The following is a 20246-nucleotide window of genomic DNA, read 5'->3' on the forward strand; positions in this document are numbered from 1 at the left end:
CTTAAGGAGTAACAAAAAAGGGACGGACTGCGAAAACCATAACTTCAGTATGAGAAATTAAAAATATTTATTTCCACTTCAGGCATTTCAAATCATGCAAATGATAAGTTTTTTTTCTAAAAATATCGGTTTTTGTTCCTAGTAGCAGAGCACTTTGCACTGTAATAAGCCGTAAAATGCAAATTGTTCTTCGATGATGTTTATGATATTTTTGCTGCAATGCCGCTTATGTTTAAATTTCGCATAATTGTAACAAACCGGCAAACGACTGAAAACAAATTGAAACGATCTTATTAAAATCATCTCCTATTAACGCTACACATTGTTAAGGAAGATCGAATACTTTAGTCAGATTGAAATTGAAACTACTTCCCTGCTGACAGTAAGAAATACCTGATACACAGTGTTTATATAAACTGTTGCCAGTCCTCTTTTTTGAATTATTGTTGACTAATAAGTTATGCCAAAAGGGACGTACAGGTGATTCCGATTTTGTTAGATATCCCCGTGATACGTGTTTGTGGTCGCAAGGTCATTTTATTTATTACAAGTATTTTTTGTGATGAGAAATGTTTGAAGTAGTTAAGTCAAAGTTATCTTCACTAGGGCTCAGTGTAAAGTCATCAAAGCTCTGATTCAATTACATAGAACATAGATCATTGAATACTGTAAATGAGTAGTGTCCATTGTACTTGGAGTACTCTTGAATATCAGTCACTGCACTGAGAGTACGTCTTACTGAATATCGCTCACTGGGCAGTGTTCACGGCACTATGAGTATTTCGTACTGAATATTTCTCATTGAGCAGTGTTCACGGCACTGCGAGTACTTCGTACTGAATATCGCTCACTGAGCAGTGTTCACTTCACTGTGAGTACTTCTTACTGAATATCACTCGATGGGTAGTGTTCACTACACTGTGATTACTTTTTACTGAATATAGCTCACTTGGCAGTGTTCCCGGCACTAAGAGTATTTCGTACTGAATATTTTTCATTAGGCAGTGTTCATTTCACTGTGAGTACTTCTTACAGAATATCGCTCACTGAGCAGCCTTCATGGCACTGTGCGTACTTCGTACTGAATATCGCTCACTGAGCAGCCTTTACGGTACTGTGCGTACTTCGTACTGGATATCGCTCACTGAGCAGCCTTTCAATGTGGTCCTTTGTTTGGCACTGTGAGTACTTCGTACTGAATTTCGATCACTGAACAGCCATTAAGGTTTTGTGCCTAATTCGTACTAAATATCGTTCAAAAAGCAGCCTTGTCTACACTGTGCGTACTTTGTACTGAATATCGCTCACTGAACAATGTTCATGGCACATTGAGTACTTCGTACTGAATATCGCTCTCTGAGCAGCCTTCACAAAACTTAGCGTACTTCGTACTGAATATCGCTGACTAAGAAGCCTTGCCTACACTGTGCGTACTTTGTACTGAATATCGCTCACTGAGCAGTGATTATGGCACTTTGAGTACTTCGTACTGAATATCGTTCACTGAGCAGCCTTCACAAAACTCTGCGTACTTCGTAGTGAATATCGCTCACTAAGCAGCCTTGCCTACACTGTGCGTACTTTGTACTAAATATCGCTCACTGAACAGTGTTCATGGCACATTGAGTACTTCGTACTGAATATCGCTCACTGAGCAGCCTTCACAAAACTTAGCGTACTTCGTACTGAATATCGCTGACTAAGAAGCCTTGCCTACACTGTGCGTACTTTGTACTGAATATCGCTCACTGAGCAGTGATCATGGCACTTTGAGTACTTCGTACTGAATATCGTTCACTGAGCAGCCTTCACAAAACTCTGCGTACTTCGTACTGAATATCGCTCACTAAGCAGCCTTGCCTACACTGTGCGTACTTTGTACTGAATATCGCTCACCGAGCAGTGATCATCGCACTTTGAGTACTTCGTACTGAATATCGTTCATTGAGCAGCCTTCACAAAACTGTGCGTACTTCGTACAGAATATCGCTCACTGAGCAGTGTTCACGGCACTGTGAGTATTTCGTACTGAATATCGCTCACTGTGTAGCCTTCATGGTACTGTGCGTACTTCGTACTGAATATCGGTCACTGAGCAGCATTCACGGCGCTGTGCGAACTTCGTACTGAATATCGCTCACTGATCAGTGTTCTTTTCACTGTGAGTACTTCGTACTGAATATCGCTCAGTAAGCAGCCTTCATAGCACTGTTGGTACTTCGTACTGAATATTTCTCATTAGGCAGTGTTTATGGCAATATGCGTACTTCGTAATGAATACCTCTCACTGAGCAGTGTTCACGGCACTGTGAATACTTCGTACTGTTTTCGATCACTGACCAGCCTTCACGGTACTGTGCGTACTTCGTACTGAATATCGCTCACTAAGCAGCCTTGCCTGCACTGTGCGTACTTCGTACTGAATATCGCTCACTAAGCAGCCTTGCCTGCACTGTGCGTACTTTGTACTGAATATCGCTCACTTAGCAGCCTTGACTGCACTGTGCGTACTTCGTACTGAATATCGCTAACTGAGCAGTGTTCACGGCACTGTTGGTACTTCGTACTGAATATTTCTCATTAGGCAGTGTTTACGGCAATATGCGTACTTTGTAATGAATACCTCTCACTGAGCAGTGTTCTCGGCACTGTGAATACTTCTTACTGAATTTCGATCACTGAGCTGCAGCCTTCACGGTACTGTGCGTACTTCGTACTGAATATCGCTCACATAGCAGACTTGTCTGCACTGTGCGTACTTTGTACTGAATATCGTTCACTGAGCAGTGTTCATGGCACATTGAGTACATCGTACAGAATATCGCTCACTGAGCAGCCTTAACAAAACTGTACTTATTTCGTACTGAATATCGCTCACTAAGTAGTGTTCATGGCACATTGAGTACTTCGAACTGAATATCGCTTATTGAGCAGTGCCCACGGCACTGTGAGTACTTCGTACTGAATATCGCTCACTGAGCAGCCTTCACGGTACTGTGCGTACTTTGTACTAAATATCGTTCACTAAGCAACGTTCACGGCACTGTGCGATCTTCGTTTTGAATATCGCTCATTGAGCAGCCTTCACGAACTGTGCGTACTTCGTACTGAATATCGTTCACTGAGCAACGTTCACGGCACTGTGCAATCTTCGTACTGAATATCGCTCATTGAGCAGCCTTCACGAACTGTTCGTAAATCGTACTGAATATCGCTCACTGAGCAGTGTTCACGGCACTGTGAGAACTTTGTACTGAATATCGTTCACTGAGCAGCCTTCACGGAAATGTGCGTACTTCGTACTGAATATCAGTCAGTGATCGAAATTCAGTACGAAGTATTCACAGTGCCGTGAACACTGTTCAGTGAGAGGTATTCATTACGAAGTACACATATTGCCGTAAACACCGCCTAATGAGAAATATTCAGTACGAAGTACGCACAGTACCGTGAACGCTGGTCAGTGAGCGATATTCAGTACAAAGTACTCACAGTGCCGTGAACACTGCTCAGTGAGCGATATTCAGTACGAAGTACGCACAGTTCCGTGAAGCCTACTGAAATTCTCGCTCACTAAACAGCCTTCCCGGCACATTGAATACTTCAACTGAATATATTCACTGAGCTGTGTTCATGGCACATAGAGTACTTCTAACTAAATATTGTTCGCTAAGCAGTGTTCATGGCACATCGAGTACTTTTTACTGAATATCGCTTACTGAGCAGCCTTCATGGCACATTGAGTACTTCGTACTGAATATCGCTCACTGAGCAGTGTTCTTGGCTCATTGAGTACTTCTTATTGAATTTTGCACACTGATCAGTGTTCATCGCACATTGATTCTTATTGAATATCGCTCACTGTGCAGTGTTCACGGAACATTGAGTCCTTCTTACTGAATATCGCTCACTGAGCAGCCTTCCTGTAACTGTACGTACTTCGTACTGATTATCACTCACTAAGTAGCCTTCACGGTACTGTGCGTACTTCGTACTGACTATCACTCACTAAACTGTATTCACGGCACTTTGAGTTGTTTTTACTGAAAATCCATCACTGAGCAGCCTTCACGGCACAGTGAGTACCTTTTACTTAAAATCGCCCACTAAGCAGCGTTCACGACACTTTGAATTCTTCGTACTGAATATTGCTCACTGAGCATCGTTCACGGCACTTTGAGTACTTCGTACTGATATCGTTCACTGGGCAATGTTCACGGCACTTTACTTCTTACTGAATATCTCTCACTGGGCAGTGTTCAGGGAACATCGAGTGCTACTTGCTGAATATCGCTCACAATACATTCAACAAGAGCAACATCAGATCTTATTTTAGAACATGAAAACGTAAAAGCCGAAACTGAAATTCTTATGTACGAATGATGGTTCGATCCAACAAATTTCCGTAGGTCCGGCGAGATCAAGCGAATGAAGTCTAACTGTATATTTTAATATAGAAACAAGACACAAATTTGAGGAGCTTCGGACAAGCGTGTGAGTCACAGTTAATAAGGAAACTTCCTTCCCAATGACATCTGAAACTAAGTTTTGACTTCAGTTTAAGGGTCAGTTAGATCTACAATGCGATATTCCAAAAGTTATTTTTAGCTTACGCAAAACGGCAACAGTCACGATAACAACACCGTCATAATTCTTTGTCAGTTCTGATGAATATCTGATAAAAATACGAAACCATTTTGAGAAAAAAACAAAAATTTCCTAGTTTCGTTATAAGATATATCAGATCTGTAATTTATTTTGCACAAAGGCGAAATGTTTTAGCCATACAACACATACGGAAAGAATTCGTTCATTGGGAATGTGAAGGTCAAAAATGTTGGGCGCTAATCGTCTTCTAAATCATGGCGCTCAGTGTTTGATATATCAGATAAACAGAAAAGGTGACAATCTGCAATGACACGCAACTATATACCCGCGAGAGGTGTGGACAGCATGAAGAGACTAAATTTCTTCTGTTTACTGTATCATAAAAAACGATTTCAGCGCCCGCGTATCTCACAAACGCGCCTACATTCTGATGCACGTTTAAAATTCCATTTATAGTTCTAGCGATTTAATCTATGTTTCTCGATTATGCTATATCCCTCCGCATGTAATTGACATCCTCTTTCACGTGAATCGGAGATGAAAGCTGACCGACGTTTCTTTACTTTTTAAAGGTTTAAATAGTCGCGGGGATCGAACTCATGACCTAACGTTAATCAATGAAGGGCCACATTAATTTGTTGGCATAGAAGCTCGAAGACAACACTAGATCATACATCATAAATACTAGAAGTAAGTCTCTAAAGTCGAACAAAAATGAATGCGGTGGTATAGTTGTTTAGAAGTCGACCACTCAACCTAAATGCCACAGGTTCGAGCTCCGGTGCGGCCAGGATCATATCTTTTTAAGCGAAACCGTCACTAGATTTTCTCTGGAAGCAGACTAGAGAATGCTTAAAACTATCAACAGTCAGCTGAAATAAATTAGAATAACCCCAATAAAACAAGGTTCAAAGAAGCGTCAAAGTTATTATCAATATATTTGTTTTTATGCCACAACGTCCAGTAGACCCAACCAACTTACGCTGAATCCTATATAGGTTAAGTGTAAGGCGAACGATTTCAGACATAGATTTTCTTCAACCCAGTCTTCGCAGAAAGGGAGATCGAACTCTTCGTTTCAAGTGATAGACGCGCGTCCTACCACACAAGTGTGACAGTATCGAACTTGAAAAAAACATTCGTCATTGCGAGAGTTTCGGAAATACCCTGTAACGCAATTTAGTAGTAATACCCGTGGCGTGGTTCTATTCTTAGTGCATCACTAATGACAACCTTTATTTTCGTGTCAACCAATAGCTATACGGAATATATTCTATGGAACTGTCTCCAGCAAATCAGGCCGCGCATTTGGGTGTACCGATTCTCGATCCGATTCTCGATCCCACCTCAGTATATAGTAAATTAACGCGTTATTGTTGTCACATAGAATATAGATAGCTTAATCTTTCGGCTGCAATTGATTTGCGCTGCATTTCTCACTCATTTGTCAAAGCAGACATTTAAAAAAGAAATGACGGTTTCTTTTACATTCTGCCTTTTACTGTCTTTGACATACTACGCGATTGATAGGTCACTTGGCGCCGATAGTGGAAATGAATGTTCCAGATTTGACTTTGATCATAAACTGCTCGACAGTCTCGTGCGTTTGCAACAATCGCATGCAGCTTTGAGAGAAGAACTACAGAATCTTAAAGCACGTACTGAGGCAGATAAACAAGGTAAGTACATTTCACCACTGTATTTCTAAATGTACGGGAAAAGTTTTTTATTTGAATATATAAACTAATCGAACCTTCTAATGATATTTTCGGAATCTCTTTCATATTACAAATTTTAATTAAATAATTATTTTAATAAAACAAAACACGTTTAGAAAAACATATTGTTACACACATACTGAAATTTCAATAAAATTGAGTGTAATGAAATGATATCTATTTATTTATTTTACGACATCTACTTATGTTTAAAAAGTCACAAAAATATACCTGAACTGTTTCGTTTTCAGTAAACATAATTTGTCATTTAACTGGATACAGACGAGGTAGTTTATTAAATTATTTCTGATATATGATCAAATCTCAAGCCAAATTTAAATTTCTAAGGTATGGAGGACAAAGAAAATATATTGATGTTATCATGGGTTTCTTGCTTTATAATGAAATGCTTTGGTTAATTCTAGACATTTGTGTGTACTTTTATGACTTTTTTAAAGGTAGTTCTGCACGTTTGAAAAACCGGAAGTAATGGCGTAACGTCATTTATCCGGAAAACGTAGAATAAAGCCTGGATTCGGCGTACGGAAATGAATATCAATTTTTGAATTAAACAAAACCTGTGAGTACATTTGCTATAATGGCACTGTTGCTATATTTCTAAAGTCAAAATATGATATTAAAACTTATGGCACGTTAAAAAAAATCAAAATAATGTCTTAAAATTAACGTGAAATGCCCGGTTCCCTTTAATCATGGTAAAATATCTCAAAAATAAGCACACGGACCTATACATTTTATTTCAGGCCATGTATTTATTTACAACTGTGAGAAGTTTCATCAAAATCTACATTGTAGAAAAAATTCTATTCGCGAAAATGTTATGAAAGTTATGATTTTCCCATGGACTCCCATTATGAAAAATTGCGTGAGGTCCAAATTTTTCAAACCAGCCTAGCAAAAAATCAAGCACACGACCCTATCTTTTTTATTTGCTGAATTTTCTAAGTAAATTCTGAAGTTTTGAAAAATCAGAGTTTAAACAAATTCTATATTGTAGAAAAAATTTCAATCTGAACGTGCAGAACTACCTTAATTCAGTATTTTTATATATACAACTAAAGGGAGTTAAGTCAGATTGTTGTAATAATCATTAACAGGGGAGGTAAGTTATACATATATAGCCAAGTTTAACTACTGACTAATTTATAAGGAAAGATGTAAATTTTGCACTGCCTAAACACATCTAAAGCAATCTATATATCTGAATGAAAAATGGTAAAATCTCAATTTATTTCATCTACGTTCGTATTGTCTTCCAATCCAGTTCATTCACTATAAACTAAAGAATTATTTTCGCTTTAATAGTTGAATTTTGAGCTCGATTCTTATATCCTCGGCTGAATACTATAGTGTTCAATGTCTAGTTTTAGAAAAGAAATTCGAATTCGAAGGGTGAAAGTTTTTGCAATCTGTTTCTTTTGATTTTATCAAGTACTGACAATGCTTAAGGAAATTTAGTTTGCAGACGTTTAAAAGGGTCATGGTGTGCATTTCGGCCTTTGGAAGTGTGTCAGTTTTATATAGAACGAAGAAAATAAAGCCAGCCATTTGGTGTGTTGAGCCCGAATAAATATCTGTTGTCTTTAGAAATCGGGAAAAAAAAACATAAAAAGCCTTTCTCGTTGCAGCAACAATCGGGGGAAATTATGTACGTTGGGGAAGAAGTGAGTGCCCAGCAAATGCAACGACTGTCTATAAAGGTAGGTAAAAATAGTGTTTTAATTTATAATCAAAAGCCAGTTTTAGTATACCAGCCATTTTAATCACCATTTAGTTAGTTTTACTCTATCTATTGCTAACTTGGGTGTTCATTTAAAAATATTAGTAACAAATTGGGGCAAAATTGCCTCATTTCCAATTTTGGTCATTAAATGAAAATTATTACAGATTTCTTCAAAATTTAACGCCTTTCCACTGCAACTCCTGCAGACCTTTAAGTCTGTGCACAACTTAGTAGATGAAGCTGTTTTGAGAGGGAAAAAACGCTGAATTTGTTAATCAAACAGTAATTCTGATTACAGGATATACCGGAGGGTCACTTTACACGCACACGGGAGCGGCGTCCGATTTCTTGTGTTTACCGGAAGTTCAGCAATGGGATCCCAAGACTGAAAATAAAAATTTGCTGAGATTAGCTGGTGCGAAAGTCTACGGTGCTGAGTACGAAATGAATGGCGATTTTGAAAATTTCTTTGGCAAAAGCATTCACGACCATAATCCGCCCTGCGCAGTGTGCGAGACGGAACGTCCAAACATAATGATGATACCGGGGAGGACCACGTGCTATTATGACTGGACAGTGGAATACATTGGTTACCTAGCTGCCGGACACGTAAGTCACCCCGCGGCATCACAGTACATTTGCCTCGATGAGGATCCGGAAGTGGTAGCGTCAGGAGGTACCAACGAGAATGGAAAACTCCTCTACCTGGCGGAAGCAAAGTGTGGTTCCCTACCATGTCCGCCGTTTGATGATGGAAGAGTTTTGTCATGTGTCGTCTGCTCTAAATAACAGAAACTTTATTCGAGAAAATGTTTAAAGGGATTTTTCATGAAGATCTTACATGTCAAGCAAACACATTTTTTATTTAATGTTTTTATTGATTTTGACCAAACTGTACCTATTTGATGGATTTTTTTCACTTTGATATTATAAGAGATAGTTTACTCTGATATCTAAATTATGCTCTGGGAAAAATGTTGTAGGACCCCCAAATGTAAAAATGGCCACATATGTAAAAATGGTAATAAACGTAAAATAATTTTACCGTATATGTAAAATCTTTCTACAAAATGTAAAACCGAGTTGTTATAAATGTAAAATCGTTGCTGGTGACATATGTAATAAAAAAGCGTCATGAATGTGAAAACAAAATTCTGGTCACATATGTAAAATCAATTTCCTACAAATGTAAAACACAATTTTCCCAGTCACCTTGTGATTTGATCTATATGAAATAGTTACGCCTTCATGGTCGGAGTGTTCTACAGAGTGATATGTGTTCTCGGAGCGTGAGGGATATATACGAGTAAAAACTATAAATTATATATATATATATAGTAGAGAAAATTTATACGAACTAAATCACCATCACCATCACAATATACCAGACCAATTACGACAAAGCGCCTAGCAGTACAAACGAACACGCACATGCCACAGCAAGTCCACTAACCCAATAAGATTAGTTTCGAAGCTGCTTTATATACGAGCCCGAATTGCACTACACATTCGTACTGGTTCAATATTTACATATATGTACTCAAATCTCTATTTTCATGTCTCACAAATCAGTAGTGACATTTTAGTCTTTTTAACTGATTGGGACCAGAGAAGCTATATTTTTTCTCTCTGAAAGTTAACTGGATCTCGAGGATATATTGAATATATACAGATAATTTTGCATTAAGGGATATAATTATATTCAGAACAGTTGACTTTCCCATACGTGAGATCCGCTAGGATATATATGTATATATGTGTGTGTGTGTGTGCGCGTGTGTGTGTAGTAAAAAACTTCCAATTATTTAGTGCCATGAAATATTCATGCTGTGTTTAGTTATACATTTTGTTAGTGTGTATGTAGTATTTTAAACCTAACACGTACTATTGTTTATACACAATTTTAATATGCTTGTTTCTGTTAAAACACGCTTACGCTTAAATGACGTCACGTTAACGTGCGATAACGTCAATGCTTTTGTTGCGACCAAGAAAGAGCGCTACTATACGTTTCTATTGTTTTCGATAAAGGGCATATTAGAATTTAAATGATGTATAGAAAACTCGTGTTTTATTTAAATTAACGCATTCAAAATCGGTTATACGTCGGTAGAAATATTCACTCGGGCTATGCCCTCGTGAAATTATTCCACGGACGTATAACCTCTTTTTCGTGTATTAATAACGTTAAAACACGTTTTGTCTATACCTTATTTTTTAAACATGTTCATTTAATGTTATCATTGATACTGAATATAGTAGTTTTTATTTTTTTAAAGATGACATATCTTTAACAATGTTCTACTATAGTTCCAACTGAAACAGTAAATAGCGCTAAACCTTTATGGATTAATATACCTGCAGAACATTCGTGTCAAATAAAAGTCATACTGAAATGTAATGTTGTATCTAACTGTGTCAGAAATATCTTTACACCCACTTTCTATGAAAATTAGGTCAATGTCATAATTCGTATAAGCATAGATATTGAAAGTTCAAAATGTTGCATGACAAGGAAGTGAAACATGTACCCTCGTTTAAAGATATTCAAATCGTGAAACATCGGGTATTTCCGTACCCTGTCTGTTACGTAGAATAAAGGCCGAGGTGATCAGATTGAAGACAACAACGAATGCCGCAACCGTGTCCCTAAAAATTACAGTTAAACCTGTGTTAAAGACCATCTCCGAACAAAGACCACTTCTTTAAAACCTGCTTATAATGCTACCATTTTCTCTTCCCGTTTACTAAGTAACCATGAGCGGTGGTCTAGTGGATAAGGTTGTCGGCCGCTCAATCCAGGGGTCGTGGGTTCGAGCCCCACTGGGTTCACGAGCATGACTTCTCATATGACACCAGTACTGGTTTTTCCAGGAAGCAGACTCGAGAGTGGTTCCAATAAGCATGACGCTTTTATCACAATCGAGATAAAAAAAAAATAGTATAAACTAAGTACCCATGAATAGTGTAAATTTACATGTGCTGAGAGACCATCAGCCAACAAAGATCTTTTATTTCATTTTGCAGGTGTGTTCTTCAAAGGCAGCCTTCGCTCTAGGACGAACCGCCGCCATCACACACTGAACTCCCAACCCACCTGCCATTGAAAATATAACTTTCCTTCCACGCAACGAACTAGCTTTTGCATAAATCGCCCATTTATATTAATCTGAAAATAGCATTGCTTCTGAGTTTAACTTAGTAATTATCAATGTCCGTGGTTTGATCCACAAGACTCGTAACAGGGCTTTTCTTGGATTGTGGCTATTTTTGCAAGATCCATAAATAAGTTATTCAGCATTTTTAAGTTTTCCAGAGGTGGTAGAAGGATATTTTGAATTTTAAAGTCAATTTTATGGCCCAAAATATATTATTCGTTATTGTACAATACTAGTACAGGATCCATGCTGTTCGCTTTCAAAGCCTATTGCAATTAGAGAAGCCGTTAGCGAACAGCATGGATCCTGACCAGGCTGCGTCGATGCGCAGACTGGTCTGGATCCATGCTGGACGCAAAATCACTAAGTTGGTTTTCTCATGGCGCGACTTATATGGTAATGTTCTTGTTATGCTCATTAACGTATCTTGAAAGTTTTATAATAATCCATCAACAAATAAAGTGTTGTTTTTTTTCTGTTTTTTTTTTTAATGTAATAAGAAAATAGTATGTACAAAATACTTTTATCAAAACCGTTTCTTGACATCAAATTTAAGACCAAACAAAATATTTTGAATTTGTTAAAAAAACTCCTGTTTCCAATCTTTGATAAAATGATGTATCATGGTACTACTTTATGAGGAAAAATAAAGAAATAATAATATCCGTTATTCAAAAAGTAGGACTGATTGTCAGTTAATTAGGAATAAGGTCAGTAATTCGGTCAACAAATGTGCGTCCGTTTCAAAGTAAATAGAGCTTAATTTTTTTTTAATTTTTTCGCAATAATTCGTGAAGAACGGGCGCTTTTAAATTAATCACAGTTTTTCATTGTTACATAAAGATACGCAAATACGAACTGAAGTTTTCTATTTAAAAAAAAATTAAATATTTAATGACCTTCAACCATTAGTTTTTACGCAGTGGTCTCCCCTTACAATAAAGAAGTAACATTTCATCAAGATTTTGTTAAATCGTTTGTTTTCGTCATTTAATTATTGAAATATATTTTATATTTCAAAGATTTAAAGCTAAAGTGGAAAAATAAAAAAATAAGACGAAAATAAGAAGATAATGCTTGGTTTTCTTTTCAACGGTCATGTGGTATTTGTGTTGATGTTCATGCCATGAATTCCCAGTCCAATATTACCACTTTATATTTTCGCAGTAGCGAACTGTGGCAAGTCTATATCTGCATGTAGTTCTCGTGTGGCTATCGGTGTGTAACATTATCGTATCCGCATTTAACCGTTAATTATACGGGATAGCATTTATTTTATCCATTGGTATTCAAGAAATTAGAAGTGTTAAAGACCTACCAATACCTAGTGTTCTACTTTTTCCTCCCACATGAACTTGGTGCAAATATTTCTGGTAATACTGGTATCATACAACTATTCTACAAGATGACAGGTAGACAATTTAGGCCCTATTTTCACAACTTCATCTGCAAACGTATTCAGTCATTCTCTTCTCAGTATAGTTTAATAAACATAGAATAATAACTATCTTACACTGTAGAAACAAAGTGTGGTCTAAGCTGATCTTAATACATGAAGTACCATGCATACTACTACATTCATTGAATAATATATTCAGACATTAAATACAGTGTCTTAGTCTTATATCTTTTACTGTCAAATTGTAACTAGAGACGTGTTATTTGTCATTTCTCCATACAAAAAAAGTAAAATTACCATCATGGAAATACAAAAGATTACAGTTATATTGTGGTGTGTCTTTAAGGTAACTTGACAATAGCCGCTACTGACCATGACATTTTATGGGGAAAATACAAGTATATATAACTCTCAAAATATACTAAGTATTTAGAATTGAAGCTGAAACAAGACCTGGCACTATTAGTGACAAACGCCTCCGAAGTGTGCCCAAGAATGCTACAGCTGTCTGCGCAAAATATGCCAGAATAGTTCAGGTATAACTCGTTTTGCGACCAGATTAAACAAGTTCTCCGCAGGTAACCTTGACCTTGGAGCTAGGGTCTGGGTCTTGAGCATGACACACCAACTCATCATAGGGAAGAATTGTGTCATGTAATTTCTGATGAATGGCAAAGTTATTGACCGGACAAGAAACATACTTTGTTAACATTTGACTTCTAAGTGTGACTTTGACCTTGAAGCTAGGGTTCTTGGGCTTGTGTCTGACACGTAATCTCAATGTAGGGAACGTTTAGGCCACGTAATTTTAAAATCTCTTCATCGATGGAAGAGTATGGAAGGGTAAAAAACACACCATGTAAACCGTTAACCTCTAAATGTGACCTTGTCCTTAAAGCTAGTGGACTGGTTGTTATGCACGACACGTTTTCTCGTTATGGGGAATATTTATGCCAAGTAATTTCGAAATTCCTTAATGAATGACAGAGTTACAGACCGGACATGAAACAGACCCTATTAACCTTTGACTTGACTTCTAAGTGTAAACTTGATCTTGGAGCTAGGGGTCTGGGTCTTGCGCGTAACACATTGCCTCATTATGGTAAACATTTATGCCAAGTTGTTCCAAAATCCCTTTATGGATAACAGAGTTATATACCGGACACGAAAAAGATCCTATTAACCTATGACTTCTAAGTATGACCTTGACCTAGGAGCAAGGGATCTGGGTCTTGCGTATGACACATTGTCTGATTATGGTTACCATTTATGTCAAGATATTTCAAAATCCCTTCATGGATGGCAGAAATATGGACCGGACATAAAAACTGATCCTGTTAACATCTGAACTCTAAGTATGACCTTGACCTTGGAGCTAGGGGTCTGGGTCTTGCCCATGACACGTCGTCTCATTAAGATAAACATTTATATATGCTAATTAATGTCAAAACCTCTTGATAAATGGAACTGGACACGAAACAGACCCTATTAACGTTTGACTTCTAAGTGTGACATTGACCTTGTAGCTAGTATGAGTATTACACATGAAACGTCGTCTCATTAAGGTTAATATTTATGCCAAACTGTTTCAAAATTCCTTCATGGATGGCAGAGTTAAGCCCGGACAAGAATTTACAAAGTTACGGTCAGACGGACGGACGGACGGACGGACAATACAGTTTTAGTATGCCCACCTTCGGGGCTTAAAAATCAAAGAACATACTGTAGTGTAAATAAAACGTTACTTGCTAAAACATCGTTAAAAGGTGTAAGGATGTTATTGATAAATAAAACCTTAAATTATCAACTGCTTTTGTAAAATTCTTGAAATAGATATATACTTAATAGCTTAAAAATAACATAATATATTAACAAAACCTGAAAAGTAGATCCTCGGAAGCACCGAGGACAAGGCTAATAGTGAATATTGCAGACTCGATTTAATTGAGACCGCATTAGCTGTAGTTGGTTTAATTTGTACACTAGTCAGCAGTGTACATGTATTTAGATAATTTACAACCATGCTTTGCACGGACTTTCACGGATCAGAATGATAGACTAGCTATATCCATCACTACAACCCGGCAAACTGTAGCGTATCTAAAGTGGTAGTATATTCATGGCATGACTAAGCTCTAAGTAGAGGAAGTGAGGGGCGGTATCACTACACATATACAAAATGCTCTGCTCAATTTCAACAGATTACATGCATTACAGATAAAGTAATGGTGAACTGAATATGTAGCTCTTTTAAGCTCAGTCAAACCTGTATCTGTAATAAGCAGCCGGTCATGGGAGCAACATAGCCTGGCTGCCTAAGGCAGGTGGTTCCTTTAGACAAGATAAACATAGAGCAACAAATCGAATTGGGAAGTTAGTAGGATGGCTTCTTAATGCAAGTAGCTGTTTAATACAGGTGGTGCTATTGCTTAGAACATTGAACAAAAACAAATATGTTGAATGGCGATTGCTATGTTCCCGTTACTTTCCATGGACTTATCTGGGCAAGAAATACTAGAAAATTGTAAATTCTCAAACCTAGAAATAAGATTATGCACGCTATTATGTGGAATGTCGCCAGTTATTCAAAACGTTAAGCAATCAAACCTACCTGAATCAGTCCAGTGTGACTGTAAACTCTATAGTACGTAATTCAGTCTTTTATTGCCACATAGTGCATACTTAAAGTGATAAAACAGTCGTGGAACTTGAATCAATTGTAGCTCACCGAGAGTCGTCCAACCGCCTTGCAGGGTATGTATTTGGAATCGTCCAAAATCATTAACAAGTCCGCCATCCGAGATGACAAATGATCCGCTCATGAAAATAAGGTCAGTAATTCGGTCAAAACATTGTGCTTTTGTGATGTATCGAATTCAAAACTAAATAGATTCTATTTTTTCCATTTTTAGCGCATTTTCATGTAAGATTTGTTTATTCTTTCGCTCCTGCTAGAACGCGTTCTGCGAGAAATTGAGTTTAAATCTGCAAACAAGAGCAAACAGTATCGTTTGTATTGCAGAACACCGCTGATTTGCTTTTCATTTAAAATAATTCAACCTCATTTTTACTTCATGTATTACACTCGGCGATGTGTCCGCAGTGAATGGTCCAGTTAATGGCGGACGTGTTCGTTCTAAAAAAAATGTTTTTCGAGTATTTGATTTATTGCATGCGCAAACAGAATTTCTTCAGTGTATACAAGAGCTGTTCGACTTGTCACGAAAACCATTGTTACAAATGTTATACTTCCAACTATAATGTCCTGCAAAGGCAGCTTTTTACTACATTGGTTTAGGGGAAGCTTTTACCACAAACTCTACCACCATTTTGCAAGACAACACTGTATCCACACTATTCCTGCAGAAATCAAAAGAGGAATTTGTTTTAATGCGCTCTGCGTCGACAGGACTGAAGTATCCAAAGCGATTGGACGTTGTCTGGGTTCTAGAAAGTTTTTGGAATCTTTGATTTATCGCATTATATTCTTTGTAAATTATGTTCTTTGTAGGTAAAATGGGGTAACTGGGACACTTAAAGAAACACTGTTGAGTAATATTTTAGAAAGACAAAATATATACTTGATTTATTGATATTTCAGTATGCGCAACCTATATAATACATGACGAATATAAACTTTTACAAATACCTGATAACCTGTGATTAACTATAAATTAATTAAACATTGGTCAAGTGTCCCAAGTTACCCCACCCAGTTGGGGTAACTTGGGACATTTTAGTTGTATTAAAATTGTGTATATTACAGTCGCATTTATGACAAATGGAACCATTCATGCCCACAGATCAAAATAAAAGTCTAAACTGAAAATATAGCTCAATATTAATTACAATTTATGACTGTTTTGTAAAACAATGATGCATAAAAAAATCAATATGTCCAATTTTTGCCTAAATTATGTCATTATTTGTTTCAATATAATATGCTTATTATATAAATCGTTTAAAATAAAAAATGTTATAAGTGTAAATAACTATGTGTGAATTAAACATAAACTTGACATAATCCGTTATGTACTTATATATGTGATTTTTACACTTGAAACTTAACAAAATTTTAAACAGTCTTAAAACATAGATTTTATCAAGTATTAACAGGACAATTAAAATGTGTGTCTTTTTTCACAAAGAAATAAGGACATTAACTAGCTTTTTGTATACAGGAAGACTTGGGAAGGAGGGGGTGAGATGTGAGGGGAATGAAGGCAGGGTTAAGGAGATCTAGAGGGACACATGGGCATACGCTCTCGGAAACTATTGGCAACTGTACCCAAAATGTGTTGTCTGACCAATATTTGGTGTTTGCTTTAACCTGAATATTTGACACAACGTCATTTTTTAAAGGAGTAATTAACAAAAAGAAATACCCAGTTGGCTTGACTGTCAGTTGGTGTCTACGCTTCACCTAGTATAAATACTATTAATTAATAAAAGATTTGCCGACAGTTTCTTTAAACATGAAAGAAATATCAGTATTAGCCTATTAGACTATCAAAAAGTCTAAACTCACCAGACTTTACGCGGAATGAGTGGGAGGGTTTACGGGACAATCTCCCTTTAAATAAACTTATGTGACTAAACAGTGACTTGGGTCATGTAAACTTGGTATCAGGTAGAAAATGTTTAGTAATTGCACCCAAGTTAAGCTAATATAGATTATGACCACGCCTGTGAACTAGTTGTATACTTACAAAATATAAGAGTTTCATAATTACTAAACTTTCTTTCCTTTTTTCATTTCATTCGTGGAAAAAGATTAAAAGTTGACAATTTATAGTGGTTATGTCCAGTAATGTACAACATTTTATGTACTGTCCATTGGAGCATATCCCCTTTTTCTTCCAGCATCCAGTTTGTTCAAAAATAAAATCATGGAGAACTTTATTCTTAACGACAGTGTCCCACTTGCCCTAATACATTTGGGTAAGTGGGACACTTTTGAAAAGGAATTTACACCAATTTACTGAAAAGTGTAAAGTGTCCCAGTTTCCCCATTGTCCCAGTTACCCCATTTTACCTACTAAAACACCGTTCGTATGGTCGCAAAAAGCATGACTACAAATGGCAAGCTGCCGACGACAGTGTCCTGCAAATGTAGCATTTACTACATTGGTCTTGGGAAGCTTTTTCCACAAACTCTACCACCATTTTGCAAGACAAACTTGTAGCCATAATATTCCTGTGGAAAACAACGAGGTATCGGTTCTATCAATGTGTTCTGCGTCGTTATGAGCGCTCAACCGCTAAGGACCTACACTCGGTAATGTATCCAAAGCAATCGGACCGCTTAATGGTGGACGTCTGGGTTCAAGAAAGCTATTTTGAGTATTTGATTTATTTGCGCGAAAATACTGCGTGCCTTGTACAAAAGAACTGTTCGTCTTCGTGAAAAGCATTGATGAACCCATATACTCTACCACCATTTTGCAAGACAACATTGTAGCTAAATTATCGCTGCAAAAATTAACGAGGAATTTTGTTCAATGTTCTCTGCGTCTTCCGGAGTCCTTCTCCGCTAAGGACCTACACTCGGTGATGTATCCACAGCGAATGGACCAGTAAATGGCGGACGTTCAGGTTCTAGACAGTTTTTCGATTATTTGATTTATAACATGCGCGAACAAATTGTGTACAAAACAACTATTCGACTTGTGGCAAAACGCAAGATTGCAAATATAATGTTGCCGTCGACAGTGTCCTGCAAAGGCATTATTTACTACATTGGTTTGTGTAGGCTTTTACCAGAAACTCTACCACAATTTTACAAGACAACCTTGTAGCCACCGTATTCTTGCAGCAAATCAACGAGGCATTCCGTTTAATACGCTCTGCCACGTTCGGGGTGCTTCTCTAGATTATGTATCCACAGCGATCTGGACGGTTGATGACGGAGGTCTGGGTTTTAGAAAGTTTTTGAAGTATTTGATTTATGGCATGTGCGAATAAACATTGTTCTTTGTACTAAAAAAAAACATTCTTTGTCGCAAAAGCATGGCTGCAAATGTTATGCTGCCGACGACAGTGTCCTCCAAATGCAGCATTTACTACATGGGAAATTTTACAACTAACTCTGTCATAAGTTTGCAAGACAGCTCTGGAGTTGAGTTTTTGAAGTATTTATTATTACCATATTTTTCGCATGTGCGAATACATTGTGTTCAGTGTACAAAAGAACTGCTGGACTTGTCACAAAAAGCAGGGTTGCAAATGTTATGCTGCCGACGGCAGTGTCCTTCAAAGGCAGCATTATTACATAGGATTGGAGAAGCTTTTATCACAAACTTTACCACCATTTTGCAAGCACATATTTCCTGCAGAAGTCAACGGGTAATTTTGTTTCATGCGCTCTGCGTGACCAAATGTACTTCTCCCCTAAGGACCTAAACTCAGTGATGTCTGCACAACGACTGGACCGGTTAATGGCGGACGATTTCAACATCCTTTACAAGAACACCCGGTCAGCGGTTCCAGTCATGGAGGATTGAGAAGATCTTAGTCTCTAGGACACGTCCGGTAAATTTCCAGAAGCTTGTCGCTAAGAGGAATATTGAGCCTGAAAATGTCAGGGGTTTAAAATTTTTGCTTCAATTTTTATGCAATTTTTGTCGGCTGCTTAAAAATTAAATACTTTGTTTTCAATTTTCGTTTTCAAATAAATCTAAAAATATTCAAAAACAAACATGTTTTATATATATAAAAAAAAATTTCACTCGGCTTGTATTTTTTGTATTTTGTTTCTTTTAAACACATATCTGATTGTTCAAAGACAAAAGAGTTACAATATTTTTTCATTGTAAATAAACTTGCCTGTGACAATTAGGCTGGAGGATGGAAATTAACATTAATTGTCAAAATTACCTATAAATAGTTTATATGCGATTTCGATCGGGTTTGACCGACATTTGAACGTAGAAGTTTAGAAGTTTTGTGTATTATCAACAAAACTAAAAAACTGTTCAAACTTAAACATGTGTCTTATTTTGTAAAGCTTACACTTACATTCAATCTGACTAAAGTACATCTCCTATTACGCTACGCATAGGATCTGAGAACGACCTATTCATAGCCTCGTTCTGACGACCCTTTCCCTAGCCAATCAGAGCTTAACTTACAATATTTTGCAAATCTACCTGTATCCTTGACTTTTGATATTTACAATTCTTATGTCAAAATGTATCAGATAGCCGGTTAGCTCAGTCGGTAGGCTAATTGCTTTGTAAGCGAGGGGTCCCGGGTTCGAACCCTGGAAAATTTTCTTACTCTTTGAAATTGGAACAAGTCGTCTGATTGGTTAAAATAAAAATAGCAATACTGGAAATCCAAAATATACGGAAGGCGTATGTGAATGGGTCGTTCTCAGATCTTCGTTTAGAAGATCAAGTACTTAAGTCAGATTGCACTTACATTGTACGTCACTTTCAGTTGGAATGCCGCTGTCCAGACGGAATCAACAATCACATTCCTCTAGAACTTTCTTTTGATTGTGATCCATTTTTGGGCAACAGTTATCGTCAAATGTCTTTAATAATGTACCAGAATGCATTGTGTTTAAATTCTTTTTCAACCATCTTCACAATATTTTGACTCCTCTACAATCCGGA

The 20246-nt window shown here is 37.2% G+C and overlaps 1 protein-coding gene across 1 annotated transcript; it reads left to right on the forward strand.

Moving 5' to 3' along the window:
* The first annotated feature begins 5918 nt into the window (after positions 1-5918).
* Positions 5919-10471, forward strand: LOC123565882 (short-chain collagen C4-like). The gene is made up of 3 exons (XM_045359652.2): positions 5919-6287; positions 7976-8047; positions 8369-10471. Exons 1-3 carry the CDS (start codon positions 6080-6082, stop codon positions 8857-8859), a joined length of 771 nt encoding a protein of 256 aa, XP_045215587.2. The 5' UTR covers positions 5919-6079; the 3' UTR covers positions 8860-10471.
* The last annotated feature ends 9775 nt before the right edge of the window (positions 10472-20246 follow it).

Source organism: Mercenaria mercenaria, chromosome 9 (assembly GCF_021730395.1).
Source record: "Mercenaria mercenaria strain notata chromosome 9, MADL_Memer_1, whole genome shotgun sequence".
Lineage (NCBI taxonomy): Eukaryota > Metazoa > Mollusca > Bivalvia > Venerida > Veneridae > Mercenaria > Mercenaria mercenaria.